This window comes from Polyodon spathula, chromosome 17 (assembly GCF_017654505.1).
Source record: "Polyodon spathula isolate WHYD16114869_AA chromosome 17, ASM1765450v1, whole genome shotgun sequence".
Taxonomy (NCBI): domain Eukaryota; kingdom Metazoa; phylum Chordata; class Actinopteri; order Acipenseriformes; family Polyodontidae; genus Polyodon; species Polyodon spathula.
In genome coordinates, this window is record NC_054550.1 from 6,621,598 (window position 1) to 6,635,623 (window position 14,026).

Here is a 14,026-nt window from a genome sequence, read left to right on the forward strand (position 1 = left end):
TTGTTATATATCAAATTATTTTCTTATAACACTAATCAATCAATGGGCAAATGCTACTGAACATACAAGGTGAACAAAAAAGTTGTGAAATAGCACCTAGGTTGCTGACCAAGTTTGGAAAATTCGTGAATTTGAGCTTCCAGGGTACCGTGGTAAGCTGTTGCATTCTATACTGTAAATCCCCATCCTTCATTCAATGATCAGCTTTCAATATTTAACTAACATACATATATAATAACAACACATTCAAGCTTTTTTTTTTTTTATTATATATATATATATATATATATATATATATATATATATATATATATATATATGGTGAACTGTGTAAATTAGAGATGGACCATACACATGTTTTATAAGACAATGGAGAAGAGAAAGAAACACTTAATAATCTCATGGACAGCTACACTTAACAGCATTGGATTATTTAGCATTAAAGCAATTGTCATCCAAGATTATAGATATACACAAGTAGAAAATATTCTCAACCAAGACTTGTCACAATATCTAAAAGTGAATTTAAAAGGTTTTACGCATTTGATTTTTTCTGAGACAGGTTGATCTTATCCCCAAGACTAAGAGCCATCCCCTGTAATGAGAAATAAAACAGTACTGTAACAAATATACAGGTAATAAAAAGGACACTAGTGTCAATGTATTCAGAAACACAATGTTCTATTTCTATTGTTGGGTTAGCTCAGGCATTCATGAAAACTATAAAAGATATAAATTCCCTGTAAAAAATACCTTGTGGCTGCAACTTACACAGCACCAACGTAAAACTATAGACTACAAGATGCACAGTATCTTCATGTTATGGTGTGCAAGTGTGCCAAGTTAGCAAGTTCAGGAACTTGTAAACAGCCATTTTCAAAATGTAAGAAATAAATGTTATGCTGTAATCCCTCCAATGCTACCTTATTGTTTTTGATTCAATAGCATTAATGTGCGTACCGACAATGACAAAGCAAGATCAACCAGTAAGTTGTTACCTGACTCTTTGCCCGGATACGAATGTGCCCGTTGACTGGAGCGTCTGGTCCAAGGTGGATTGGTTTCTCAATGCTGACGTTAGCGAGTGCATCTTCTCCAAATATGGAACGAGCATACAGATTGGCAGCCATGAAACCACAAAAGCCAGAAAGAGCCTAACCAGGGAATATGCAAAGAGATTAGCAATCACACAAAAAAATACATTTACACACACACACACAGAGAAACTGGACGTCTGAGGAGTGGAAGTCGGTCTTATGGACCGAGGAGTCAAAATTTGAAATATTTAGGTCCAACCGATGAGTATTTGTAAGATGCAGAGAGGGTGAGCGCATGAGTTCTGCATGTGTGGTTTCCACTGTCAAGCACGGAGGAGGCAGTGTCATGGTCTGGGGTTGCTTTGCTGGTGACAGAGTTGGTGATCTTTACCAAGTCCATGGCAAGCTCTACCAGCATGGCTATCACAGCATACTAGGCATGCCATTCCATCAGGATTACGGCTAGTTGGGCAGTCCTTCATTCTTCAGCAAGATAATGACCCAAAACACACCTCAAAGTTGTGCAAGAACTATCTGGCGAAGAAGGAACGTGATGGACAACTCAATCTAATGACCTGGCCTGCCCAGTCTCCAGACCTCAATCCCACAGAACTTGTATGGGACGAACTGGACAGAAGAGTCAAAGCAAAGCTACGCACAAGTGCCCTACATCTCTGGGAATTGCTGCAGAAGAGCTGGGAAGACATGTCGGAGGATTTCCTGCTGAAACTTGTTAACCGAATGCCTCGTATTTGTGAGGCTGTTATTAAGGCAAAGGGTGGCTATTTTGAGGAATCCAAGATTTAGAGACAATTTTCAATTTTCTTGAACATTGCTTTGATACTCCTTATGTTTTGTATATTGTAACATGTTTTCATTTTCAAGTATTTACAGAAGTGTACATGACGTAAAACATCAATTATGAAAAAACCTAGTTTCCAGCAAGTGTACTCAAACTTTTGACTGGTACTGTGTGTGTGTGTGTGTATATATATATATATATATATATATATATATATATATATATATATATATATATATATATATACATCACTTTATGTCACTGAAGCTATATTGTGTATGTATTACACATACATAATGACCGTAATTCTTTGTCAGTCAATCCTCCTAACTGAAGGACATTAACATTTTTTTTATTATTATTATTATTATTATTATATTCTTTGCAAAAGGCATAAATGTCTATTAAAAGCAATTTATTGATGTCCATATTGTTTTGTAACGTTAAATCTTGGAATCACTTCTCCTGCCTATCTAATCTTTTGCTGGTGGAAAGGTCTACCTACCTCACTGGACTACAGTCCTGTCTTTACTGTACTTTTCATTCAGAATGGTGTTTTTACACACAATAGAAGCATTTTACCTTTTCTGGAGTCAGGCACTTCATGTTGGTAGACTTCAGGATATGTTGCAGATACTCATTGAGATCTACGATATTGGTATTAACTGTAACCTTAAATAGAAAAAATGTATAGTTTAAGTACATTCTATGTATGAATTACTATACATCTAATACAAGTGACAATTGCAATGAAAATACAGATAAGTTGTATATATCTAAAACTGTAACTGTAGATGTTATAGTTGTGTGGTGTATATAAAGGTAAAAAAGTGCATTATTTTCTTAAGGATTGCATTGTCTCTTCCCAAAAAACATTTACAAGTCCTCTTACCTTGTTTTCCCATTCAAATTCAGCCCACATTTGACGGAACTCTGCATCTGTGCAGGATGCAGGTTGAATGTAGTCCATAATATCTATATGAATGTCACTCAGGACTACGCAGTTTCGGTCACTGGCTGCACCAGAAACATCATATACTAGAAAGACAATATGACAGAGAAGGATCAGTTATTATTCATTTTTTTTACCTGACCTGTTATAAGCAATCTTAGTAAACTACAGCTCACAAAAATGTTTGTACTTCAATGACATTTAATAACATTTATGAAATAGCTAAATGTTCCATTTACTGTACTTACCAATGTTACCAAATATGATGCCATTTTCTGTAGAAGCCACTTTCACATTGGCCTTTATGTTTGCAAAATCATGCGGTGCCAGAGTGAGAGGGGAGGGCTTTTCCACCAGTTTCAAATCTCCTGTTGGCGCAGCAAAAATAATCAACATTCAGAACTACAGATTGTACACCTTTTTTATACTAACAATACTTATAATCATATCATTTATATTAAGCAGAAGAATCACAGTACTGTAGCTCAAAAGGAAACCAATCTACAGTTACTTTGCACTAGAGAGGGTTGTGGTACAACAGCGCCATCTAGTGTTCTCAAAGTGTTAAAACAATATATGTTTTTGCATTAAAAATCAGATACTATATAGTATACCACAATGTGGAAAAGATGCGCTTATTTAAATAATCCCCACTTCCTAAAAAACTGCATAAATTATGAATCAACTCTACCTAGTGTGGCCAGTTCTAGTGTGCAGTTTTGCAGTGTGTCACTGGTCTGGTTGACAACAAGCACATCAAGTACGATATCATACTGATTCACGTGAACATAGGCTTCCGCATAGACTGGATCTGAGAAACCCGTCAGCTGGGTGACCTGACATGTAAAATAAAATAAAATTGTAAATCATAACATACCCCCAATTATTGTATTTGTTTATTACAGTCTAAACAATTTAAAAAAGTAATGGAATGATATGTTCTTTCAATTGATGCTTTCTAGAAACCAATAGTGCCAAAAACTAAAAAGTATGTTTACATGCATTTTAAATGTCTTTTTTTATCATTGCATTTCTGGGATTTCCTTTAATAGAAATCCTAATGCAAGACTAGCACAGTTCTCTGAAGACTACTTCCTTTTCATAGAGAAGATTACTGATTTTCAGTTTCAGAGTAAAACAATACACCTTATTGAGTTTGGAAGCCAGGGGGTCAGCTGCTTCTTTCCTCTGAGTGTTGCCCATGGCTGCGAGCAGGCTCAGCTGGAACTGGTCTTCTTTTGATGTCATCTCATTCTTAGCTGTGAGCTGCATGAAGGAGATGGGGTCGTCTGCCTGTACTGTTACACTCCTCTTTTCAGATTCTTTCTGAAGAAACAAGAAAAAGAGCACTCATTAGCTTAAATTGCTTAATATATACAAACAAGATACTCAAATATAAGTAGATGTTCTAAACAGGAATATATCATGCAGTTAAAACATACATTATTGATTATTTGACTAACAATTAAAAGGAGTGAATGCACGAAAACTGAATTCAAAGCTTATTATGTTTAAGTAGTAAAGTCGTGAAAATCTCACCTTTTGAGAGAGCTTCTCCTCCTCAAGTTTCACAGACAGCATGTGGGAGAGAGATTTCCTGCACTCTTTGTTAAAGATTTCATTCATCAGGGGAGAGCACTCAGACAACACCTTGAGGCACAGGGAGATACGATCCACATCATCATCTGTGATTGGCTTCTTGGGAAGGGATGACTTCCCAAGGTGAAGAATGGTGGCCATTATCAGCATAGCCTCAGCAATGAAGGCCTGTAAAAAGAGCAATTCATGAAAATCTATTTAAGGTTTTTTTTTTTTTTTTTTTTTTTTTTTTTTTTTAAGATAAAAGCAAACAAAAAAGCCAATAAATTTAATGACTAGAACAAAGATTAGGAGCATGCTTGCAATACAGCATATTTGAACTCTTGATTAAATCAATAAGAAACATTTAAAAGACTTACACATAATTACACAAAATAGTACTAAGCCTTAATGTTTTAGGCATGCATGTGTATGCTACAAATGGTACAGTACTGTCATTCATTATTAATAATAATGTTAGCTCAAATTTTACTTACATTATGTTTCCTTTTATCCTGCACAATGGTCACATAGCGCAGGGCGACCTTGGTAAGAGTTGTAGCTAGCGCAGCAGCAACAAAGAAATCTCCATCCATCATAAACCCTCGCAGAGGGGGTCTAAAAGGAAAGGCAATACCTTACAGTGACAAACGACAATTTTACTCTGACTTATGTACAGTTTACACAGAGCAAGAACACATCAGTTGGAAGTGTGAATAATGTTTTAATAACAAACTGAATAGGAGTGCGTCTGTACATTTGTAATGAAGTGCTACAATTCCTTGGAAAGTAGGTAAGAAATAATACATGAAAATGTCCTGATGGCCAAACAGTTTAATTGACAGCAAGCAGACACAAACATAAATGTAACTTTGAATAACTTTAAAGTAACACATTCAGTACCTGTCCTCATCCTGTTTGGATGGCCGGGAGCTGCTGAGAGCACTCTGTGTGGCATAGGTGCCCATTTCTGTAACCAGTTTCTGAGTAGGCGCCACCGATACCTCCTCTTCGGATTTGACTTCACCTGCTTCTTTCTTGATCTCATTCTCCACTATGGGGATCTGCAAAACAGACAATAATGTGAAAAAGTACAGTAGATACAACATTTAATGTATAAAACACCACTACAGTACTTAAAGTTGAACAATGGAACTTAACAAAAAAAAGTCAACATATGTTATTTTCAGAAGTTACTCTTGAGATAAAACATAAAACTGATCTGTCCTGCATTTAATTTGAAGTATGCAATAAAACTGCACAGACGGGACGTAATTCTAAAACCCACTTGTTATTATATGGCAAGCTACTAACTAATTTAGCTGTGCAGCATGTATGGCCTAAAGCATTATACATGTTATTGTTACAGAGGAAAAACAATTTAATCAAGTTGCCCGTACCTCTCCCAAAGACCTTCGGACCTCAGTCATGACGCTCTGAATGTCTTCCTTTGTATTACAGTATTCTCCCAGGATCCAAAGGGCACCTCTGTAAATCCTGCGTTTACAGAAACATTTTTTTTTCTTTTTAGTATCCCTTTGCACACATTTCTCTTATAAAAATAAATACATGACTGAATATTCTCAATCTTACTTCACAGTTTTTATAGCGTGGAAGACTTCCAGCATCTTCTCAATGATAAGGGGCCTGAGGTTATCAAACCTCTGAATGGCTTCTCGCACAAACTCCAGCACGTCAGCAGCAGCTGCCTCACTACTGTCACTCAGGAACTCCATCAACTAGCAGAAACAAAGGTTGTGATCAAGCTGTTTACATTCAAATATAGTGTCCTGGGAGCTGCTTTACTGAGTTTCACTGTTGCAGTAGAAACTGAAGGCTTAGACCAACTATTAAGATATATTCCAGGATTACAGTAATCTTTTTTTATTAATAATGTAAAATTATATTTTTCAATTTAGCTTTTTATTTATACATAAAGGCCTTTGGCTATAATAATAATAATAATAATAATAATAATAATAATAATAATAATAATAGATAGAATGTTGAATACCTGATTGAACACATTTTTTAGCAACTTATAGTAACCTACAGATAAAAAAGGAAAAGGATAAAATACTGAATCTGCAATTATAACTCACCACAGGGATAACATTTGCTGCCATATCAGGGAAGCGGACACTGCAGGAGTGCAATGTTCGGACAAGCAGCTGCCTGTACTTGTCTGTGTCTTCATGCTCTGTCACATTATTTGTTTTGATAACCTCTTTCTTCAGAACAATGACCAGCTGTAAAGAAGCCAAAAAATAAATGAGTACATACGTTTAAAAATAAATGTCAGAATGAATAATGAGAAACTACAGAGAAATACAGTCCCAAACCTCTTCCACGTTGCGTGAAGAAACAAGATCAAGGGCAAGCTGCAGGGTTTTCTTGCGCACTTCTAAATCTGGGGTGCTCAGAACTCGGAGGATGTCCATTACCAGGTCCTACAAGACATAAGCTTTATGAGGAGGAACATATACTGGAAACTATATTATAAAGTTACATTTTCACAAAAATGTATGTCATTTTAAAACTTTAGGGGCCAGTATTTTAGTACGTTATTAGCTTATCGAATGAATGTGATCTGTAAGTACTATGATTACTTGCAACTGCAGAAATATAACTACTTTCATACAAAAACCTTTGTAAAACACACAAAAAAAAACCCAAACCCCCAGCTTTTTGAATATTTTACCTGTAGCACACGTTCATGGGTAGGATGTTCCTTTAATTCAATAAGACGATCAAGGACAATCAGCTTCACGTTGTTATCACTCTCCTTAATAATCAGATCAATGTAGCACTGAGCAGCAGCCTGGAAAACAGCATAAGAAAAACATTAAATAAAATCAAAACTACTGAACTAAAAATGAGTAGTTGAAACGCAGGCAAATAGAAAACAGTCCACTGTCTTCTTTACAGACTCAGTTGAGAGGCAAGAATTTTAATCATTATCATAAGGCAGAATAGGTTTCATGACTTTTCATAAAACAGCAAGTCCTTTCTTTATACCAGAATTAGATGTTGTTAGTTTACCCCCGCGAATAATGAACGAGCCTTACCTTAATTGCAGTTGGTGCACTGGAGAGAGTCACTAATGTTCCTGCTGCTTCATATTTCACTGCAGGACTGGATGATTGCAGGAGATTGTAGATACAGCGGATGAACCGAGCTCTTTCTGAAGGATTGGCATGACATACCTACACCAAGAAAAATGAGTTATTTATCTTTGTGTCAGTGAGTTAACTCTCCAACAGGGAGTCATCAACATGGTAACAATATTTACACATGCAAAATGTCTCAACTACAAAAATGCACAATGGAGAGTGCAATAGAAATATGATGGAGAGAGTTCTTTTAATAGAGCAGTTGTAGGGGGCGTTAGAAGCATTGGCTGCAGATTAGACCCATAAAACAGACTCTCTTGTTTACAATGAGCAGGCTTAAGTAAGAGACTTCTAGTATAAATTTAATCTACACTCACCTTATAAATCAGCTCAACAATAACCAATTGAAGAATGTCTCCGAATGTATGAACCTGATCAATGCAGGTACTGAGGTAATCCAAGGCTCGGTCCTGAGAAATAAAGAGTTGAAGTACTCAATTTGACTGTCACTGTGGTCATTAGTCAGGTAAACAGATTTATATACAGGTTTGCACTGTACTTACTTACTGCTAAAAAGAAAGTAGATATCTAACACATTAACAGTGCACAGCATGCCATTTGTTTTGTTTTACAATTAATACCAAACCACTAAATTCTTTACATTTACAGACAGCAAATAAATGACCTGTTAATCACTTTATTTTAGGAGTTTAAAAACACACGGGAAACCTGGATAGGTGTATTACCTGATCAGCATGGATGAGCATCATAAAAGCATTTCTCTTGCAGCTGGCATCCTTCTCATTTACCAGGAAGTCGTGGATCAGCTCAGGAGCATCGGGAATTAAATTTTCGAAATTTCTACAAAAAAATAAATAAAAGCGACTGTGTAAAATCTACCTTTTTTAAACAGACATATTATTTTAGAGTACCTGGCAATATGTTTAAAATAAATCAGGGCACCACAGAATGCATATATTTTTCCATTCTGAAAAATGAATGCTTCTAGACCCAGAATAGATTTTCAGAGGTTTTGGTATAAACTGCTGTTATACGCCTATCCACACATCAGGTTTAATACTAAGAGATTTCTGATCTTTCTTACATTCCTGTTAAACAAATCTGTAGTGATCTACCCTTATTTTTTCAACTCCCACTTATTCAGGAGTAAAAATAAATAAATAACACCTATCCACCTGTAGATGGTGTAAATAGCCAGGACAGCATTTCTGCGCACATAGCTGTGCCGATGCTCCAGACAAGCACGGATTGCTGGCATCAGGGGCTCCAGCAGCTCCGATTCTTTCAGTTTACAAAGGAAGCGCAAGGTGGATCCACGGATGAATTCATTGGGATGCTGTAGGTCCTGGAAACACAGAAAGCAAAACATAAGACACCAGGCCAAATATCCACTTAAAAATATTATAATTATAAATAAGGATCCTTAGAATACTTTTGTTTTATGTTTCACATAAAAGCCATTTATTCTTACTAGCCAATCAGGTAAGCTTTTTTTTTTTTACATAAAACATATAGTATTTTGTTGTACTGGTGGTGTAACAATGTAACAAATGCCTTCACATTTTAACATAAAAGGTTTGTAAATATTATTTATAATAACTTAAATGTGATTATTTCCATGTAATCAAACATACCATATTGCTGTTAAATGTAGAACAGTACAAATAAAACTAATACAAGTACAGAATTTACCTACTGTATGAAAAATGCACAATAAATTATATGATTACCTTTCTGTAAGCATCACAGACCAAGATCATCTCCTGCAGCAGTTTACCATCAGGGGTGGTCTTGGGTACTATCTCCCAGAACACCAGCAATAGCTTTTTAATTGTGTGGTCCTGAAGAGGTAGGACAAAGCGAATGATCGTCATCAAAAGCCCTGGCAGCTTCTCTCCATTCAGAATCATAATGATCACCTTCTTCAGGGCCTCTGTTTTTGACTTGATGTCTCCTTTTTCTAAAAGATAGAAATAAAAAATAAAGGAGCTTTAATAGCAACAAGCAAGAAAAATGAACATGAACATGATCCTATATATTTAAAATGAACTGTGCATATATTATGCATGCATTCACAGAATGAAAAACAAACAAACAATCTCAAGATGTAGCTGGTACTGTATGTGCATTTGTATAGTACTTGTATGTCTGTGCTCCTGGTCTACATGTTATTCAGAGCAAATATAAACTGGGTTCACTTACCAAGGTCCGCTTTCATACTTATTTCCGATGGAGGTTCCGAGTCCATGGCGACATTTATGAGGGTGTAACAGACGTTTTCTGCGGCTGTCATTCTGCCAGCTATGTAAAGCTATTAATGGGAGGAAACTCCAATGTCAAATCAGCGTTGAAGAGACACTGATAAAAACAAAAGAAAATTAAATGACACATTTTTTTCAGATTACACATATATCAATGTTCTTGTTTACCACTTTTTATAAAGCGTATGTGGCCCCCTTAGATTAGCCAAGTGTTTTTAACGATCATTAATTTCTGTCTTGTATCATAACTGTGTCTTAATGTTTAAAAGTTATAGCTAAATCGTTTATGGCATTTTCTTTTTGCATTAGCTACTTTATTAAAGGAAAGATAATGTGTTACTGAAACATGCAGCTGATTAAATGCAGTTTACTCAGTCATACATAAACTTAAATGAACCCGTTTGTTTTTTTTAAAAAAAAACTATGCTATATGCTGATAACATAGGATTATTGGACGTTCACGACAATCTGACACATACTGTAAATACGTCTAGTTAGTCGCTAACATACTTGCAGAAACATTAATTTCTTAATGTGAACAGCTAAATAACCCTGCTGATAATAATTTAGAATCCCTGTCTGTTGTTTCATAGTTGTTCTTTACTTGCCAAGAGAGCTTGGCCTAAGAAGACAGGCCTCAGGGAGCCAACTCAACAGTTTTTCAAAACGTGACAAAAATCAGAAAATGAAAGCATGCAATACGAAGGAAATCAAATATGACCAATTACAAATGTGCACATTCTTGTAAATCCACCTCGGTGTTTCCGTACACACAGCAAAATGTATGTAAAACGTCTTCCTGTTTTCAATTCAGCACTCAGACAGTGCCTTGTTGGAAGTTTACCTGAGTAATGTGGAACTTCTTAAAAAGGCTGCTTTAATATTTACACTCACCGCAAAATCTACATGTAAATAAGGCAACAATATACATGTATGAGGTGTGATTTTGTGTTACCTTCTAGCTGTTTTTATTTCTCGTTGTTTTCTCCTTTTCTTTGCCTTCTTCAGCTTCACTCTCAGGCTACCCAGCTGCTCAGCGGTACAACATCCCGGTGACGTGGAACTGCAGTGTGTGAGCCACAGCAGTACTACAGGAAGCCGAGAGGAACAGAATCCACCAACAGGCAAAAAAAAAAACTAACACGTTTCGAAATGTGCACCCAGCATGGTAGATTATCGAATTCTATGACATTGTGTTGAAAATAAATAAGTGCATAACATCCTGACTTTGTGGTGGGGGGTGGACTTGGGCCTAGAATACATTTAAATGATTGCTTTATGTAATTTATTCTAATTTATTTACCTTTGTTGTGTGTGTATATATATATATATATATATATATATATATATATATATATACACACACACACACACACACATATATATATATATATATATATATATATATATATATATATATATATATATATTATATATTGAGATCATTGTTTGAACCATGCTAAAATCCAGCAACGGTACGATTTGAGGTCGTTATTAATGAAGACTTTGGGGAAATTTAGACTGAGACCCATAAAATCACACAGTCGTATAACCGTGTTTACCAACGTGGTACAAATGGTATAAGATTATGGTTTTAATATTATATATATATATATATATATATATATCTTATATATATATATATATATATATATATATCTACATTAATGTAAATCTTGTGCAGAACACTTCTTGCCGAAAACTTGATACAAGTTCCGTGAGAACATCTTTGTATCTATAACGATAATATCTTCCATACCAAGGTGGCCCTGTTCACCGGTCAACTTGTTACAGAGTATGAATCATGGTCACGTATGCAAGACTTTTAAGTGCTTGCCGTACTTTAAAACTTCCTGTCTACAGGTGGTAGAAGGACAACGGTCTGTTTTAAGTCGGTACCTAGTTGACAGGGCTTTTCGTCTAGGACGTCTGAACTTTCCCGAAAATATAGGTGGCCGACGTGGTTAGATCACTACACCAGCAACACTTGTCAAAATGTCGTTAGTGAGTTTCTTAATATACACACATAGGGTCACATATTCTCCTATAATATAAACACCTTGGAGACAGACAGAATCTGTCAGCCTGGCTGCCCTGTTGACAATGTCTAGTTATTTGCCCATATTGTTACAATTAAGAAAAATAGGGAATACATATATTTTAGGTCTGTAAAAGTATTTGAAAAATACTTTGATACACATGTTTATTTCACTTGCATGTGTCTGTTAGTATCTGGACAAATGCAGTTTGGTGATCTACAGTGCAGGGAAAAGGTATTTGCCCCCTGTCTGATTTTCTGCATTTTTGCACATTTTTCATGTTGAATTTGGTCAGATCCTTTTGTGGGTTTTAATAGTATATAGAGGGAGTCTGAGAGAAAAAATGACACCAAAGTTTGGTGCTTCTTTCATTTGTTTGGTGTGCAAGGTAATCAAACATGAAATCTTCAGGTGTGAAAAAGTTATTCCCCCCTAGTTAACTCAACCCAATTAAAGGGATAATTAGGGTCAGCTGTTTGAATACTTTGGTTAACAATCAGGCCTGATTTGGGCCAGCCCTGCCCAATATAAATCTGACTAACTGTGGCCCTTACCATCAGAGTGAAGTTCTAGCACACAGGTTCTAGATGCACGTCATGCCACGATCAAAAGAAATTCCTGAAGACCTCTGGAAAAAAGATGTTGATGCCTATCAGTCAGAAAGGGTTACAAAGCCATTTCTAAGGCTCTGGGGCTCCACCAAACCACAGTCAGAGCCATATTGTCCAAAGGGAGAAAGTTTGGCACAGTAGTGAATCTTCCCAGGAGTGGCTGTCCTGGCAAAATCTCTCCAAGAGCAAGGCGTAAAATCGTTCAGGAAGTCACAAAGCATCTTAGAATAACATCCAGGGATCTGCAGGCCTCTCTCACCTCGGCTAAGGCCAGTGTTCCTGACTCCACCATCAGAAAGACACTGGACAAAAATGGGATTCATGGCAGAGTAGCAAAGCGAAAACCACTGCTCACTAAGAAGAACATGAATGCTGTCTCAAGTTAACCAAAATGAACCTGGATGATCCTCAAGAGTTTTGGAACAATGTTCTATGGACAGATGAGTCAAAAGTGGAATTTCTTTGGCCAATATGGGCCTGGTTATGTCTGGCTAAAACTAAACACTGCATTCCACAGTAGGAAACTCAAACCAACGGTCAAGCATGGTGGTGGTAGTGTCATGATTTGGGGATGCTTTTGCTGCATCAGGACCTGGGAGACTTGCCATTATTGAAGGAATCATGAATTCTGCTCTATCAGATAATTCAACAGGAGAATGCCAGGCCATCCGTCTGTAAGCTGAAGTGCAGCTGGGTCATGCAGCAAGACAATGATCCGAAACAAACAAGCAAGTCTACATCAGACTGGTTGAAAAACAAATTTAAAGTTTCGGAATGGCCTAGTCAAAGTCCAGACCTAAACCCCATTGACATATTGTGGCAGGACCTGAAACAAGCAGTTTATGCTCAGAAACCCACAAATGTCAGAGTTGAAGCAGTTCTGCATGAAGGAGTTGGCCAAAATTCCTCCACGGCACTGTGAGAGACTGATCAATAACTACAGGAAGTGTTTGGTTGCAGTCTAAGGGGGCGATTACTTTTTCACACGGGGACATTGGGTGTTGCATAACTTTCTTAAATAAATAAATGAAATAAGTATCAAAATGTTGTGTTACTTGTTCACTCAGGGTCCCTTTTACCTAATATTAGATTTTGGTTGAAAATCTGATAACATTCAGTCAGAAATATGCAAAAATGCAGAAAATCAGACGGGGCAAATACTTTTTCACGGCACTGTATGTTTTACAAATGCATATGTACGAGTAGTTGTTTTCCTCTATAGGCAGCGTCAACCAATGCAGTATCTGTTGATCTTCAGTGTTTGTTCACATTCCCAGTAAATGTTATCTGCTTTCTGCTTCTGTGACTGCTGGAATCTTGTGTACGTGATAACATGAATTCACCAATGACACAATGAAAGGTCTGTATTGACTCACATAAGCAATGAGCTGTATTGATAATATTAATTGGTATATGGAGGAATTTCTTGTACAGACATTTACAATAATACCTGGTCATCAGTCACCAATACTATTTTGTAAAACTCCCATATTTGTGTCTATTTAATCTATTTAAAACAACAGATTTAAATTTTAAACAGTAAATTAGAGCAGATCTAAATACAGCTAATGTTTAAACAAAATAAATTAAAAGCAACTTCAAAGTGTTGGAA

General features: G+C 36.3%; 1 protein-coding gene across 2 annotated transcripts; it reads right to left on the reverse strand.

Annotated features, from left to right (window-relative positions):
• Positions 1-10,825, reverse strand: LOC121330060 (coatomer subunit beta). Of its 2 annotated transcripts, none has more exons than XM_041276319.1 (22): positions 10,720-10,825; positions 9,706-9,814; positions 9,234-9,463; positions 8,679-8,848; positions 8,229-8,343; positions 7,860-7,952; positions 7,438-7,575; positions 7,071-7,190; positions 6,712-6,819; positions 6,472-6,618; positions 5,963-6,108; positions 5,770-5,866; positions 5,273-5,433; positions 4,867-4,987; positions 4,331-4,558; positions 3,938-4,117; positions 3,483-3,627; positions 3,040-3,159; positions 2,732-2,877; positions 2,422-2,511; positions 999-1,154; positions 1-595 (listed from the first exon to the last, which is right to left on the reverse strand). In XM_041276319.1, the coding sequence occupies exons 2-22, from the start codon at positions 9,794-9,796 to the stop codon at positions 536-538; spliced, it is 2,862 nt and encodes a 953-aa protein (XP_041132253.1). In that variant the 5' UTR covers positions 9,797-9,814; positions 10,720-10,825; the 3' UTR covers positions 1-535. The 2 variants fall into 2 exon arrangements, with proteins under 2 accessions (XP_041132253.1, XP_041132252.1); XM_041276318.1 differs by having other exon boundaries at positions 9,706-9,861.
• Positions 10,826-14,026: the final 3,201 nt, after the last annotated feature.